The sequence below is a fragment of the Xyrauchen texanus genome, chromosome 8 (assembly GCF_025860055.1).
Source record: "Xyrauchen texanus isolate HMW12.3.18 chromosome 8, RBS_HiC_50CHRs, whole genome shotgun sequence".
In the NCBI taxonomy this organism is placed as follows: Eukaryota; Metazoa; Chordata; class Actinopteri; order Cypriniformes; family Catostomidae; genus Xyrauchen; species Xyrauchen texanus.
Window position 1 is genome coordinate 33,513,722 of NC_068283.1, and position 17,742 is coordinate 33,531,463.

Sequence of the window (17,742 nt, forward strand, 5' to 3'; positions counted from 1 at the left end):
AAATATTGAGTTTTATTTATACTACTACAGAGATGACTACAGTCCACTGAGAAATAACAGCATTACAGTAAACGGCATACAAACACCCACCCAAATTAATGTTAGATCCTGTGTAAACTGTACCATGTTTTTGTATTTTTTATTTTATGTTCTCATCATGCAGGCAGTTCCATTCATACTGCCTAAATCAAAAGCTCTCAGTTCATTTACAATTCAAGTCACAAAATGCACAAACAAATCCATGACATAAAAAAAAAATCACTTAAAAGACAATCAAATAGAACTGTACTGGCTGAATTTTATCCTTTTTAAGTGCATCTTCAATCACTATTTGCACTTTTGCTACAAAAAAAAAAATATATATATTTTTTTTTAAACAAAATTCTTCAAACAAGCTGACACCTAATAAAACATAGTTAAGTGCTCTGAACTTTTGACCGATGAACTTTTCAGCAATCCAAACTCTATGGTCAAAGGAAATACATAACACACAATCACACAGAGGACTAAAGGACTCAAAAAGCCATGATTATAAAAATAACATTCACAAAGCAGACTAAATAAATACTCTCAGACAAAAAAAAAATACCAGTCATGACATAAAAAAGCATATTAACAAATAGGCAAAAGATTGTGCATCCACAGTTTTGGCAGAAAGCTGTCAGTAGTGCTAATGAAAGTCCATTGTTTAGCAAGACATTGTCAAGAAAGACAGTTCGAGAGGCATTGTAGGGCAGTAAGCTGCTAAGAAGAGAAAAGGTTGCAGTGACATTATCAGGACAATATGAGGGAAACCAGTAGAGGACATTGCACGTATTAACCCATATACACACCATGGCACATCTTCATGTGTCACTGTAAACCCAAAACTCACATGTATACACATGTATATACAGAAGTACGCAACACAGAATGACGAAATGCATAGTACAAAACAAAGTGGCACAAACACAATCTTTCTCCATTTTAAACACACACTAAAAGAAAACACGGCAGTTCTCACTTTTCACTGTGCAAGAATGTGCCGTAACAAATGTGTTTTCTTATTGTCTACATATCTCAGAAACTGAGATATAAAATATGGGATTGAGAATGGGTAACTTCTGAAGTCTCCCCGATTTTCCCTTGCGTACACATACGCCACACGGACTAATCTAGTTAATCATCTTCGAGCATTATTCAGGTCCCAGAAAGTTGTTTATGCATTTTTTTCTGTGTGAGAGACATTTTCTTTAGTTTAACTCATCGTAGATGCTGGGGGCTGGGGGAACTGGCAGTTTTGGTCGCTTTTTTCGACTGGATAGGCCCAGTGCATTCTGAGAGCTGCTGCAACTCCCACCACCGACTACTCTCTCTCGTTCCTGTCCTTTATCCCTCTCTCCTCCACCTCTTCCAATGCTACTCAAAGACAGCGTGCTGGGCTTCTTCTCTTTCTTAGGTCTCTTAGATTCAGAGTTGTTGGTGCCTAGGATGTAGACAACAAATAAATGCAACCTGGTCTCATTTTGAAAACATGACTCCATATAAAACACAATAAACATGTCTCCAGGTACAAATCGCTGCAGTTTCTAGACTAAATGAACACTAGAGGTGCTACAACAACTGTGTTTTATTCACATGCACACAAATCAATGTCAAAAGCTTATTAGGACTTAATAAACACCTCTTTTTGTCTATTACTCATAAACTGCTATGTTATGATATTCACACACTTTTACTCTAATGCATCGTTTGAAAAATGAGAAATGAACTTATTCTGATGTAATTGGCTTTCACGGTAGATCACATGGTAAAGCACTGGACTTTGAACACAGCTGACTGGGGTTTAAGACCGCTCAAGAACGCAAGCTGAAACATGACACAACAGTGTCATGGAAGTGACATGGAAAGACATGCTTGCTTCAGAAAATGTGCTTTACATTTCGCTTTTTAAAACACTATTGGTTGGGTTTAGCACTTGGTTGGCTAATTGCTTCAGAAACAGTTTGCTTTTCATTTCACTTCTCCATTTTAAAACACTATTGGTTGTGTTTATGGGTTGGTTGGGTAAGGTTGTCTTTAGTATTGTCTCGTTTATATTTTAAAACAATATTGGTTAGGTTTAGGGTAAAGTTTTTTTAAGTGACATACATTTTACTCATTAAAACCAAATTCACCTTCAAAAGCTCATCTGAATACAACCTCATTTCAATGGGTTTTGGCACCGTCAGCTGGACATTTCACTTTCAAACTGCAGCCAAACGTGTAATACACCACGTAAATTATGTTTTGCAAAAATGTAGCAGTACCCACATACATTTGAGACCAGGCTGAATAAATGAAAGAGCAAATGAGACATTTTTAGGTGTGTAAGAGCAAATTAAAGTCAATTACAGGTGTTACTTTGTGAATTATTTACATTTATTCACCTCTTTAAGCTCGGCATAACTCTCTAGGCCTGCTGTAGGTGGGGGCCAGAGGTTTACGTTTAAAATGTTAAAACACCTGGAAAGATAATTAGTCATATGTGGTACCATTTGAAAGCTTAAAATATTAACTTTTGTAGAACTCCAGAATTTTTGCATTTACAGTATGTTTAAAGGGGTCATGACATGAGAAACCAAATTTGCCTTGATCTTTTGGTATATAAGAGGTCTTTGTATCATTAAAACGTCCTGCAAGTTTAATATTTTAAGACGTCCTCCCCATTCTAAACGAATCATTTATTTAATCAAGCTCAAAATACAGCTCGTTCTGGATTCATGGTTAGAAGTGACGTGTCGGTTAGAAGTGGCGTAACAGCGTTTGCATATGACCGCCTCCAGCACAAGATAACTACGCTTTAAGCGCCAAGACAACTACGCTCATTTCAGTATCGCAGTCGCCTCACAAGTGTTCAGTCGATGGACAGCGAGCTCTGACAGAGACTACTTGTGCACAGGAAAATTACGATGCCACACAGATGTGCTGTTCCTGGCTGTGGTCAAACAAAACCTCTGAATAAGCTGCCGAAAGATCCAGACGTCAGGGAAAAATGGATGCAGTTTATTTTTTGCGGACGTCCCAGTCACGGCAGTGTTAACTTAAGCGTTTGTTCTGTACATTTTAAGGATGACTGTTTTGAGAACAAATCTCAATATGATGCTGGCTTTGCCAGAAAACTGTTGCTCAAAGATGGAAAAATAGTCCGTGCCGACTATTCTGGGAACAACAACGACGCAAACTGTAAGTAATCTATTTTAAACTTTAAACTACTTTTTAAAGCGCAATTTCATTCATTATGAATAATCGCAGTGTTTTTACTTAGTTTAATTGCATATTGTTCTGGCTGGGGGCGTCAATAATTGATACATAGGCACTGACGTTAGCCAATCATAACAGTGGGCGTTAACACTGAAGTCTTAAATGGAAAACGCCCCCAAAACAGACTGTTTGAATCAGATGATGAGAAACAGGGTGGGAAAAGTTCATAAATCACTAGATTTTAAAAGTTTTTCTTAAAAAAAAATATATTAATACTATAATTGCACCTAAGGGAACATAATAATACAATAAAAAAAAACCATGTCATGACCCCTTTAAATAAAATAACCCTGCGTTCTTAAGAAGCACCGCCATGTAGTGAAAATGTTAATGTAAACTGCTGAAAAGAACTAAAACAGACAAGCCTTAAATCAAATGAAAGCTTGTTGTCAGGAATGTGAGTACGCCTTTACTTTTATTTTGTTGCCTTAACACCACCATGTCTCATGTCTGCTTTGATCACTGCTCCTGTAAACCCCAAGTAGCCACAACATTTTTGCTATTACTCTAATGTATGTGGGTAAGGTGAGCTTTTAAATTTGACCATAATATGCTGAAGAGTAGTTTATATCTATATTTATGAATATAGGTCTGCATTACTGAGGGTGATTTAAAATTTAGATATGTTCTGATGCTCCATAAGCCACTCTTATTAATTTGAACAAACCAGTATTTAGAGTTGCCTGTATTTTTAAGGCGTGTAAGAACCAAACAAGCATGTTTGGAGAGTTATTACTAATAAGTAAACGCTACAGGAATTTCAGTGGGGTTTTCTATGTGAAATAAAAGCATGACTTGTTCACAGACTTCTGGACGTGCATACTTTCGAATTTTCAGATCTTGTCACTATAAGGAGCAGGTCATTTTGAAACGTGCTCAAGTCTTTTGTTAAAAACTCACTGGCTTTTGAAGATGCAGAGTCTGACGGTGAGATATCGGAGGAGCCGTCCCACTGGAGGCGGGACATGATGAGCTGGCCATCAGGTGCATCATAACCATCATTTTCCAGCATTGCATCCGAGTCTGGTAGTGTCAACCTATCACACAGAAATCATGGTATGATTCTACACGGTGACAAACAAGCACACAATCCACCAGTGATATTGTAACTAAAGAAGCCAGATCAAAGAAACAAGCAACAGATCTTAAACCAAAGACCGTGCTGCATGGATTAACACAAGGTAACACAAGGCAAATTACATGTCAAACAATGCCATCAGTAACAATCTAATAGATTACTTTTAGATCACTTTCAACCAAATTCTGCATGGTTTCATTTTTTGATTGGTGCTTATGTCAACAAATTCTGATGATAGCAAATGTAAAAATATGAAGAATGTTTTCATATTTTCCTCTGTGATGCTGATAGAGGTCTACTGTAGGCCCTCCATCAATGACAGACTCACATATGATTACATTTCTTAAATTTCCGTAGATTTCTTACCGGCACGTTAACACAAATGTGGTCATGCAATTTTACAAACACCATTCATGCGTAGTAAGAAATCAGACCAGTTATATTTGTGAATCAGCTTCACATAAATGGCTCAATGTTATCCCTACACCAAAAGAGGATCCATATACATTTTTGAAAAAGACTTCAAAAAGCAATTTAAGAAACTTAAATTAACTTTGCAGTGCTAATCCAATTGAATATGAAATTAAGTGTATTTGTGCAATTTGATGCGTTTGATGGACTAAACCAAAGACATTGCAACCTGGTTATATTACACACAGAGTGAAAATTCTAATAATAATGGAAAAAAATGTGTAAAAAAAAAAAGCAAACATTCCTCCAAATGCTTCTTTAGATTTGACACATAATCTTTTGCAGTTGACAGGATATTATCTTTTGGAAAGCAGAGTTTACATTGCACAGTGCCCGTGTCTCCTTAAAATTGAAATTATCTTTATAGATCCAGAGGTAGACTGCTTCATCTTCTTCTAAGTGCAATACACACAACCCTCCCCCTCTCTTCCGAAAACACTTAAAGATTTACACATTTATCAGCGGTGTGTTGACTTAGAATAAATCATTTTTGGCTGAAAAAGCGATTTAATGCCGTTGCCTTGTCGATATGTAATCATGTAATCTATAAAAAGTAACTAGTCTGATTAGGAGTATTTTAAAATGTAATTTAATCCAATTACAAGTAATTGATTTTTGTAATCTGTTAAACAATCCAGATTGCATGTAATTCGTTACGACTAAACTGTACACTGATGCTTGATTGTGTGCCTCAAGGATCAGTACTAGGACCTTGTAGCTTTTCTCGATCATTTATTTTTCAAAAAGCTACTACAAGTGATAAAAGCTTGATGAATTAGAGGGAAATTAATAGAGGGATAGATGTAAGGAAAGGAAAGTGAATGGAATACTGATTGTTTTCTGACAGGGAGAGGTCAGGGTTTGGAGAAGGGCTGAAACTCACGCGGACGGCCCAAGGAGGAAGACCCTGACTGCCCTCCTCTGTTCGTCCGTGTGCTGGGGACACCGCTGGGACCTGCCAGGACACAACGTGGCATTACGCACTGCACCAGAGACAAGGACTGGACAAGAGACTGAACATTGCTAACATAATTTGAGAGGGGGCTCAAGGGTTAGATATTAGTTTTTAGGGAACGGGTGTAAGTGCTGCATGATATTCAAAAAGTCTCTTGCTTTGTAAAACAGGCAGTGCTTTGAAACAACTGATGACTGTCCAATTGGGAAAGAATGGTGTACTTTGTCCAATTGGAATGAAGACAGGCCAAATTAAATGACACAGCAAAGAAAACTGAAACGTGGATACCGATTAATAGATTGGGATTTATGTTGAGTTGCCAGTTGTGTTCCGTAAAATCAGTCCCAACATAACATGATCATTTCCATTTACATAAATGAAAAAGATCATGTGTTTACACATCACATGCACAATCAATTTCTGGCTCTAAAGCTGCATAATATATAAACATATATAGACTAATAAAAATAAGCACTCACACAATCAATGACAATGAATTAATTGGCAAAAGCAACGTCCCCTTTATCACACAACACAGGCACATATGATTTCACTGCTAGGATTCTTTTTCAAGAACAATGGGAATAAATGAAGCTCAATTAATGGATATACAGTTTACATAAGAAGTTTACATACACATAGGTTGAAGTCATTAAAACAAATTTTTTAACCACTCCATAGAATATTAGCAAATTATTGCTTTGGCAAGTCATTTAGGACATCTACTTTGTGCATGGCACAAGTTATTTTTCCAACAATTCTTTACAGACAGTTTGTTTCACTTTTAATTGACTATATCACAATTCCAGTGGGTCAGAAGTTTACACACCCTTAACTGTGCCTTTAAAGGCTTTAAGCAGCTTGGAAAATTCCAGAAAATTATGCCAAGCCTTTAGGCAATTAGCCAGTAGCTTCTGATAGTCTAATTGGAGTCAATTGGAGGTGTACCTGTGGATGTATTTTAAGGCCTACCTTCAAACTTAGTTCCTCTTTGCTTGACATCATGTCAAAATCGAAAGCAATCAGCCTCAGAAAAAAATGTGGACCTCCACAAGTCTGGTTCATCCTTGGGAGCAATTTCTAAATTGCCTGAAAGTCCCATGTTGATCTGTACAAACAATAGTATGCAAGAATAAACACCATGGGACCATACAGCCATCATACAGCTCAGGAAGGAGATGCATTCTGTCTCCTAGAGATGAACGTAGTTTGGTGTGAAAGGTACAAATCAATCGCAGAACAACAGCAAATGACCCTATGAAGATGCTGGATGAAACAGGCAGACAAGTATCTATATCCACAGTAAAACAAGTTCTATGTCGACATAACCTGAAAGGCTGCTCAGCAAGGAAGAAGCAACTGCTCCAAAACTGCCATAAAAAATGCCAGACTACAGTTTGCAAGTTCACATGGGGACAAAGACCATACTTTTCTGGAGAAATGTCCTCAGGTCTGATGAAACAAAAATGTTACTATTTGGCCATAATTGCCATTGATATGTTTGGATGTTATGAGACATCAGCCAGGTAGTTAAAGCTCAGTCGCAAATGGGTCTTCCAAATAGACAACGACCCCAAGCATACCACAAAAATTGTAGCAAAATGGCTTAAGTACCACAAAGTCAAGATAATGGATTGGCCATCACAAAGCTCTGACCTCAGAACTGAAAGAGCATGTACGAGCAAGCAGGCCTACAAACCTGACTCATTTACACTAGTTCTGTCTGGAGGAATGGGCCAAAATTCCAGCAACTTATTGTGAGAAGCTTGTGGAAGGCTAGCCAAAACGTGCGACCCAAGGCAATTCTACCAAATACTAAAAAAGTGTGTATAAACTTCTGACCCACTGGGAATGTGATAAAAGAAATAAAAGCTGAAATAAATAATTCTCTACTATTATTCTGACATTTCACATTCATAAAATAAAGTAGTGATCCTAACTGACCTAAGACAGGGAATGTTTTCAATGATTAAATGTCAGGAATTGTGAAAAACATTAAGGTGTATGTAAACTTCTGACTTCAACTGTAGTATCAGCTAATATTATTGTTTGCATTAATTATAAGCATCAGTTTGAAGAGGCCGATATTGGAAGCAGATTATACCAGGGCTCTTTTTTTCAATACAAACACTTTTATAAAAGTTTTTTTTTTTAATTATTATTAGAGTTATAGTTCTGTGCCACTTTTGGCAGAAGACAAAACTCCAAAAATGATTAATGTCTGGCCTAGTCAGGCAACTAAATCAGACAGCTTTCAATTCTATTTGTTGCAGAAAAGTACTGACCAGTAGAAAAGTTCAACAGTTAACCATCTTTTTCTCTGTATAAGATATTTTGATGCCGATTTCACCTGAAGTGTGTCAAATACTTAAAATCAATTTTAGTATGAATACAGCTTTTAAACAAAATCAGGCAAGACAGTACAGATTTATAGTGGTTGACCGATATGGGTTTTTCAATGGCTGATACAGATGTCTGGAGAGCAGGATGGCCGATATAAATGCCAATAAACAATGCAATTTACAACAACAAATCAGATGTACACAACATTTCTAAAGTGACACAAACTCTTTTTTGATTCAATATTTATTACAATTTTAATAAACATCAAAAGAAAAAATCCTAAAAGCAGAAAGTGTTGATGATGCATTCAATCTATTGGAACTATCTGGAACTGCCACAAGGGAAAGTTCACACTTCTGTAATTTGGCCAAATAAACATGGTTATCGCATGATGCCGATAAATCACAAAATGGCCAAATATCAGCCATTTTATTGGCCTCTGCTGTGTTTCCTAAATCATCGCAAGCCTAAGTCGATAGTAGAAAACGAGGCAGTGGCGCCAATAGTCTCTACGATCAACTTAAGCTTGCAATACTTTTGGGAAACGCACCCCTGGCTGATATACTGAATAAGTCTATCACTTCAGATTTATATACTAGATGTCATATTGGATATCAGCCATTATATAAACAGTATTACAGGATATCAGCCAAAATTTCAATATCGGTTCATCCCTAAATTCTGACCTAAAACCTCCAAAGCTCTGGTCTCATTTTCAGTCTCTCTAAGACATGTTTAACCAGACATCTGACTATGAAGGCCAAGAATATCATCTAATCTAGCCATGACAGGTGCTTACCCCTTGGTTAAAAGTGGTGCTAACCCCCTTTTCAAAATTACATGTGAGAAACATTGCTTAATCCAGGGTAAAATGTGACCTTAACAAAGGGATACAAAAATATGTTAATCCAGGGTTACGCATAGTATAAAAATGTTTCTCTAGACTGGTTTCACAGACATTCTGGCTTATAAACTGCATTCTTTATAATACAAGCCTGCTGAAACAGCAGGAGATGTACTTACTCTTTGCTGGCAAAGGAAAGACGACTTGTGAAAGCACAGCACAGTCAATCACATAATGGAAAAAAGCTCTAAATGTCAATGGAATGAGTGTACCTTTGTGTGCATTTGTAAGAATAAATCACAGATGTTGTGATTATTTTTATTGTTCACATAAAATATGGAGTGAATCCTTACCGAGTGCACATCTTCTTTGTGTGCTCCGATACGACCCCACATTGCTGAGGAAAAAGAGAAGACGACATAAAGACATAAAGACGACAAAAAATAATTCTCTCCACAACATTTAGTTTGTAATAGTAAAATCTGTGAGGGTACATTTCTAAATACCTAAAGGTGAAGTGTCATTTCTGTGCTACTTTTGGCACAAGACAAAATTGCTAAAATTATTCAAGTTTTCAAATAAGATTCAAACACTCCCTCTGTCTTCCATTATTCGCATCAACAAGTCATGCCAAACACATGACATTGCGGCCATGTCTTGCCCAGTCACGCAACTAAATCACACAGCTTTCTATTCTATTCATTGCTGCAAATGTTGGCACAAAAACTTTTATTACTTGGTGGAAGTACTGTTTATTCTGATCATTACTGTTCAAAACTACCGTTGTATTGTTTGCATCATTAATTGATGATGATGTTTTAAGCTGTAGGAAAAGACTGTTTACCGTAGTCAGTATAGATCGCAGCTCCTCTGGTCCCAAAGTCTCATAGCTAATGCCAGAATTGTAGTTATACTGCAGGGGTGACAGAGTGAAACAATATTGCTTTAATAAGTATTGCAAGAGAACCAGAGTTCAGTGTTGTGACATTGGTATGTTTAAAGAACTTGGTAAATCACCTCACCTTGTAAAGGTCTGAATTTACACTACTGCTGAGCTCTCCTGTAGAGAGACAAAAAGAGAAATTGTTTGAAAGAAATTCCCAAATTGATCCTCAGCTTTCCGTACAGTCACGTAGTGAACAAGAGCAAAGAACAAACTAAGGTTATAATAGTTTTTAATTTAGTTTTTATTTCTATTTTATTTAAAAATGTTCACTCAAATTTAGTTGTTTTCATTTTGTTTGTTAGCTCTTTGTTAGTTTTAGTTTTGTTAGTTATTTGTTTGTTTTAATTTTTCATTAGATTTAGTTTTTATTTAAGTTTTAGTATTTATATTAAGGGATATTGGAAAATGAGGAAAACAGACATTTGTATAGTGTAGGTCATATTGCTGGACTCCTAATTTGTAAGTAATATTATTGCTGGTGGCCTCAAAGTAGAATTTCACTTCTAACACCCACATGCTTAGAAACGGCCCTGCTTAGAGTACACATATGCATTCAACTTGATTCTCAGCAACAGAAATGTAAACTGCATTGGGTAGGGGAGGAGGCTATTGTCATATGGTAGTTATATTATGTATGGTAGTCAAAGAAAGAAAAGCCTCCATCTCCATGTAGTTCATTCCATTATCTACAGTGGGGGTGCTCACACTTCTATAGAACGTGATCTACTTTTTCATGTTATTGCAGCAAGATCTACCATGAACAATACACAGTTGAAGTTTGGCCCGAAGTTGAAGTTGAGTCAGGTTTGTATGCCACTTTTTCAGTTCTGCCCAAAAATTTTCTATCGGACTGAAGTCAGGGCTTTGTGATGGCCACTCCAATACCTTGACTTTGCTGTCCTTAAGACATTTTGCCACAACTTTGGTGGTATGCTTGGTATCATTGTCCATTTGGAAGACCCATTTGCGAACAAGTTCCTGGCTGATGTCTTGAGATGTTGCTTCAATATATCCACATCATTTTTCCTTCCTCGTGATGCCATCTCTTTTGTGAAGTGCATTATTCCCTCTTGCAGCAAAGCACCCCCACAACATGATGCAGGCACCCCCCTGCTTCACGGTTGGGATGGTGTTCTTAGGCTTGCAAGCCTCACACTTTTCCCTCCAACTTAGTGTACGTAAATTTCTGACCCACTAGAATTGTGATATAGTCAATTAAAAGTGAAACAATCTGTCTGTAAACTATTGTTGGAAAAAGTACTTCTGTCATGCACAAAGTATTTTGTAAATAAATGTTAAACAAGTCACAGATTGACAGAGTAAATATACTTTTATCTAGCCTACCTGCTTTGAATTTCTGGTAGTCCGTTTCTGATATAATGAGGTATTATGCAGTCTATTAAAGCCATCTAGTGGCATCTTCATGTTACAGTAATGACAGGTTAAAAGGTTTAAAAACATACCACAATAAAAACGAAAACGTCTCAGTTACACACGTAACCTCGGTTCCCTGAGACAAATTTTCTGACTGAGGGACAAGGCGAGCAATGCTTGCACGTAATGTCTTGTTTACGTATGTAACCGAGACGTTCCCTTATTACTTAGTACATTTGACATTGCATTTGCTAATGCATATGGAGAACAGAATCTCATCACACCGCACTACACGACATAACCATCCAGAGAGGAAACCTAACACCACGCCCAATGTACGGCGACCGATCGGAGTATGCCGCAAGTGAGTGACCCTCATATTGGGCCAAGAGGGGAGCACTCAGAACGAGTATATGAACTATAGTCATATAGTATGAATTAACCCCCTTCACAATCCCAGTCGGAAAGGGACTTCGTTTATAATAAAAGTGCTTTTGACTTGATGGGAAGCCTGCATTTAAAGGGAGGGGCATAAATATATGTTATAAATATCAACCACTCTAAACAGAGAGGACTTGTGAAGAGAGAGACGCTACGTCTAGGTTATAAAACCTTGCAAATGTGTTTTGAGAAGACCATCCTGGTGCAAAACATATGTCTTGTAAAGACACACCATTCATCCATGCCCATGAGGAGGCCATGCCTCTAGTTGCGTGTGCTTAACACCAATTGGGCAAATCTTACCCAGCGACTCGTAAGCGATGACAATTGCATCAACGATCCAGTAAGAAAGTCTTTGCTTGGAGATGGACATTCCTTTTGTGCATCCTCCATAGCACACAAAGAACTGATCAGACAGTCTGAACTGGCAGGTGTGCACAGCATATGTGTGTAGCACCCTCACAGGGCATAACAAATGCAAGGATTGTTCCTCATCCGAATTACATGGAGGAGGGATCCGCCTGTGCTCTGCAGGGTGGTTAGAACCTTAGGCACATAGCCTTTTCTGGGTTTGACAGTGGCTTCTGAAAGACCAGGCCAAACTCCAGACATGAATTGTCAATTGATAGTGCATGTACTGCAAGTCACTGAATCATTTTACTGCAAACAGAGCCAGCAGTAGAGCGGTCTTAATGGAGAGCATGCGCAAATCAAGCCGAAGGCGACCTGTTCAAAGTGAAGCTTCAAGCAGCGAGGTGGAGTAATGTTCGCCGGAGCACTGAAGGCGAGCAGAGTCTTCTCGTTGCTGAGAAGATCCCGCCCGCTGACTTGTGTAGTCAACGGTGAAGCAGTAGAGGGCTTCTAGACAGGAGATGAATCGCTGTCTCGAAGGAAGAAAATTCTGAGGAATGGTGTGTGTGCGCCTGCTTATATAGCGGACAGCTTCACGCATAATAGGGTGGGGCTCAAACACCATAGCCAATATTCAAATATTGGCGTTACTGTAGAGAGGTTTCAACTAGGTCATGAGGAAGGACACTCCCAATATGCATTGGCAAACGCAGTGCAAAGTGTAAGGGAACTAAATCTTATTCCAGTTTATTTTTATTTATTTCAGTACGTTTCAGAGCAATGAATTTTTAGTTTAGTTTAGTTTGAGTTTTTCCAATTATGTTATTTTTTACTTTAATTTCAGGTTACAGAAGAAGAAAAAAAATGACATTTAGATTTAGTTTTAGTTTACGATAATAACCTTGGAATAAACACATCAACTGCCAGCTAGATTTCAAAAACTCACCATTTTTGTGCTTCAGAGATTTGGATCTCCTGGGAGAGTTTGGATTCTAAAAAGTACAAATACTTTAATTACAATTTTTTTATATTTAAAGTGTATCAATTTCACAAAGAACATTTGGTTTGGATTTTCATCAGGTTCATGTCAAAACTTATTCGCATACCTTCTCTGACTTTCTCTTCTTGGCTGTGATGAAAACAAAAATAATTGTCAATTATTTTACAAATCAAATGCTACGTGACAACAGAAAAAGAGGGAATAGGAGTAAACATTAAAGGCAGATACAGGTGTGGGACATGAGAGAGGAAATGAGAAAAACAGATTAGATGAGCTCACATTTCTTTTCTGAACCATAAGACCAGTCATTGTCATTGATGTCATCATTGTCTTCCTGATCACTTTCTGACTTGCTTGTGTTGTTGCTGCTGGCTATTCTGTAAAAATAAATAAATAAATAAATAAACAACCTATAATTCTTTAAAACCTTAAGGGACTGAAAAATATTATTTTCTGGCCACTCTTTGGGACATAATTAGTACTGCTATATATGGCTTAAGGCCTGTTCTCACCAAATCCGTGACGATTTTGAAAGATGAACCTCTGACAGAATGTCTATTCACACAGAGTCTGTAAAAAAAATAAAACAAAAACTATTTCACTCCTATACTGTAGGCGGCAGTGTTGCGGTGCTTTGGTTGTAACAGTCTCCTGTCTGAACCTTCAGCTGTTTAATTAATATAATGAATGTAGTTAAAGCATTTATTAAAGCTACGAGTATATTACACATTGACACCTGAACTTCTCTTTTTACTATGCCTGGATAATACAACACAAGGTACAGTGAATACACGTGAAATAATGTGTATTAAGAATAACAGTAGGTTAGGGTATAACATATAAAAATATAATATAAGAGAAAACACTGGCTCACTCTATTTATTTAAATTCTTGCAATACTTGGAGCATATTATCCTCGCAATAAAAATGTGTTTCTGCAATTTCTTTGTGTTAAGTAAAATATAGCATGGAAATAGTCTTTTTCTGGGATTTTCTATTAGCTCAGTGCAAACAAAGTGTTAAATCTCGCTGCTATTTTTAATACCATGAGATTATAACAGGCACAGCGATAAACATTAAATAATGTAGTTCATGAATTGCAACTATTTTTATTTACATTATTTTCAGGAGTGTGTATCAGCTGCACATGTGTCAGTGTTTGACAGTTGATTAGCGACTGACAAAAGCTCTTATCTCATTGGTCAGTCAGTTTTCATCTCAGTCCGATTAATTTTTTTTTATCTGAACACCCTCTGTAAAAAACCTTTGGATTATCAATAGACGATTTGACAGACCGGATGTGCATAGGGCCATAGGAATGTATTGTAACCGTACAAAAGCCAATTAAGAACAAACTCTCGTACTGAAAAAACGGACTTGGTGTGAACAGGCTTTTAATGTCTTCCCAAAACTATTTTCTGAATAAAAAAAAGAATATTCACTAAAATGGCCATTCAGTTCACCATTCAGATTAGTGCAACTGAATAAAATATAAAACATGGAACATTTACAGAGCCAGGGCTGTGTACAAACCTCCAGATTTCTTTTCAGCACACACACAGAATGGACAGCTAGCAAACCGTGAATAGATATTTGCGGAATTTGACAAAAAGTGTATTGGATTACCAATACTCCACCTTTAACGCTCCTCTTTTGTTTCATTTAAAGTAACCGTCCACCCAAAAAGGAAAATTCTCATCATTTACTCACTCTCATGATATCCCATATGTGTATGACTTTCTATCTTCAGCAGAACTCATGTGAAGAAAATATACAAATATATTTGCTCAGTAGGTACTTAAAATGCAGGTGGATGGCAATCCGACTTTTGAAGCACCTAAAATCACAGACAGTAATCCATACAACTCCATTTGTTAAATTAATGTCTTCTAAAGTGGTACGATTTTGGTGCAAAAAGATAAATATTTAAGTACTCTTTAAACTATAAATGATCTCCTCCGTTCAGCAGCGGTGACGTAATCATGTTGGCATGTTCGCTTGATAACAGAGACAAGCGCATCACAGCCGGAAGAGCAGCGCTGATTACAACTGATTAGGAGGAACGAGATTTGTATCACTTTCTTTACTCAAAATGGTGCATGTGTGCTTATCCTGGATATCTCAACTGAGGGGAGAACGTGAGATTACGTCCATAACATGGCAACACACAAGAGGCTGCATGATCTCCACCTTCTCGTGAAGCTTACTGGAAGCGTTGGATTATAGTTAAAAAGTACTTCAATATTGATCTTTTTTCGCACCAAAAGCAATCGTGTCACTTTAGAAGACATTCATTTAACAGATGGAATTGCATGAATGACGTTTATGCTGACTGCCTATGATTTTTGGAGCTTCAAATGGTCTGATCACTATCCATTTTAAGGACCTACTGAGCTATGATATTTTTCTTCAAATGTGTTCTACACATCTGTGATGGCATGAGAGAGAGAATTTTCTTTTCTGGGTGAACTATCCCTTTAAGTTTTTTTGGCATGTTTGCCTAGAAAGACAGGAAAAGACACTATAAAATAACAAGACTCCTGCACTACAGTATTTTCCAAGCCTTCAAATGTGATTGACCTGCGGTTTGCTATTCTGCTGCTGTTGCGGCCCATCCCGAGACACTTCTCCAGATGAGGAGCAAAGCGTGAAGCTGCTATACTGCGGCTGCAGTTTGGACACACACACTCCTTATTCTTCCACTGGTTGTACACCTGCCCAAAGATGTCCACACCTGGCTGGTCCACTATTTCTACATCAGACAGAGCATTAAGTTTTAGAAGTCTGACTCTAGTGATATCAAAACAATGACAAGATGAAGAAATTACAACTCACATGAGTTTTCTTTCTTTTTTTTTATTACATTGACTCACCAAAATCCTTTATGCTTTCTTGGTCCGTTTCATCCAGGAAGAAATAGCCTTGTTTGACCGCCCTGTGCACCTCGAAACACAGTCCCAAACAGGCATCTTCAACTAGGTCTGAGTAAACGTCATGAGCCAAGGCCTACAAGAGCCGACCAAAATGACATTACAAACATTTGAAATGTGTTCTACTTTAGTTTGATGAAAAAGGTCCATTAACTATACTCTTTACCTCTAGCTTGGTGTTATCCAGGCCTGACAGAGACATCTCGTCCATTTTCATTTGCAACAACTATAATAGGGGAACTCTCATTGTCGACGTAATAGAGAAAGTGCTTGAAAACACACAAACATTCAAACATAGGTATACTGTATTACATCAGTCAAATCTTGGAAGGGGCAAGTGGTTGTTGCTCTATCAAACCAGGGGTTGGGCACAAGGGAAATCTAGGGTGGCAATGCCCCACTAGATGACTTTCTTTCATCTATTCTACACAGATTAAGATTTAATTAGAACAATATTTCAGCTCTGTTGGTCCATACAATGCAAGTGAATGGTGGCCAGAACTCAGAAGGTACAAAAAGCACATAAAGGCACTAAGGTAGCATAAAAAAACCAGTGGTTAAATCCATATCTTCATAAGCAATATTATAGGTGTAGATGAGAAACAGATCAATATAGAAGTCCTTTTTTACTATAAAGCTCCACTTACACTTTTACTTACGCATTCTATCTTCATGCATATTGCCACCTACTGGTCGGCACTGGTCAAAGGTGAAGTCTTATAGTAAAAGACTTTATATTGATCTGTTTCTAACCCACACCTATCACATCGCTTCAAAAGACATGGATTTAACCACTGGAGTCGTATGGATAACTTTTATGCTACCTTTATGTGCTTTTTGGAGCTTCTGAGTTCTGGTCACCATTCACTTTCATTGTGAGGACCAAAAGAGCTGAAAAATTATTCTAAAAATCTTAATTTGTGTGCTGTAGATGAAAGAAAGTCATCGACATCCGGATGACATGAGGGTAAAGTAAATGATGAGAGCATATTTATTTTTGGGTGGGGCTAAAAAACAGCTAAGACTCAATTTCTTTTCCATACCATCAACTTAAAGACATACTCGTCATAATTATTATTATTATTTTTTTTCATATTCAAAACAAGTGGACACACATAAAGGAAATACAGTAGCCACATGAAAAACGAGTAAATAAGATAAAACTGAGCCAGTAATTTATAATCATTAGGCGCTGGGTTTAAACTTAACGTTAAAGCTTTATACCGTTAAATGTGTCAGTTTGTAACATGCGGTTTACAGAGGATAACACGGCTGATTTGCGACTGTCATATTTTCTATCGGATATGTCTTTTCATGTGGAGGGCGGGTTTCGGCATCATTGTTACAAAGATGCGGGAAAATCTGATACAATGTAATTTATATTTACGTCGCAGCGCTGTAAAGGAGATTTGTAGCGCTCGAGTTTAAATTGTCTCTACTTACCAAGACTGAACGGGCCGGGTCTTGTCATTCACAGAGCTGTTGTTCTAGTATTTATTAATGTAATCAAGAGAACCGACATGTCTAAAACATACGCCTACGTATGAAGATTATAGAAATATTGCCTTACTAAAACGATTAAATGTCTCTTTGAATGAGTCGCTCGAGCAGATTATGTAAGAAAATAAAAGAACGCTGCCATGATGGGCCCCGTCAGACATCACTAGTCAACTAGCGATCTGAGGAGACATCGATTCGTCGAATTAATATCCTGCAGTATTCAGACA

General features: G+C 37.4%; 1 protein-coding gene across 2 annotated transcripts; it reads right to left on the reverse strand.

Annotated features, from left to right (window-relative positions):
- Window positions 1-1,221: 1,221 nt before the first annotated feature.
- Window positions 1,222-17,666, reverse strand: LOC127647836 (ataxin-7-like protein 3). Of its 2 annotated transcripts, XM_052132324.1 has the most exons (13): window positions 17,459-17,666; window positions 16,182-16,284; window positions 15,959-16,091; window positions 15,666-15,837; window positions 13,365-13,462; window positions 13,192-13,214; window positions 13,032-13,077; window positions 9,996-10,033; window positions 9,818-9,886; window positions 9,327-9,370; window positions 5,715-5,786; window positions 4,183-4,319; window positions 1,222-1,465 (listed from the first exon to the last, which is right to left on the reverse strand). In XM_052132324.1, the coding sequence occupies exons 2-13, from the start codon at window positions 16,230-16,232 to the stop codon at window positions 1,233-1,235; spliced, it is 1,116 nt and encodes a 371-aa protein (XP_051988284.1). In that variant the 5' UTR covers window positions 16,233-16,284; window positions 17,459-17,666; the 3' UTR covers window positions 1,222-1,232. The 2 variants fall into 2 exon arrangements, with proteins under 2 accessions (XP_051988284.1, XP_051988285.1); XM_052132325.1 differs by lacking the exon at window positions 5,715-5,786.
- Between the last annotated feature and the right edge of the window lie 76 nt (window positions 17,667-17,742).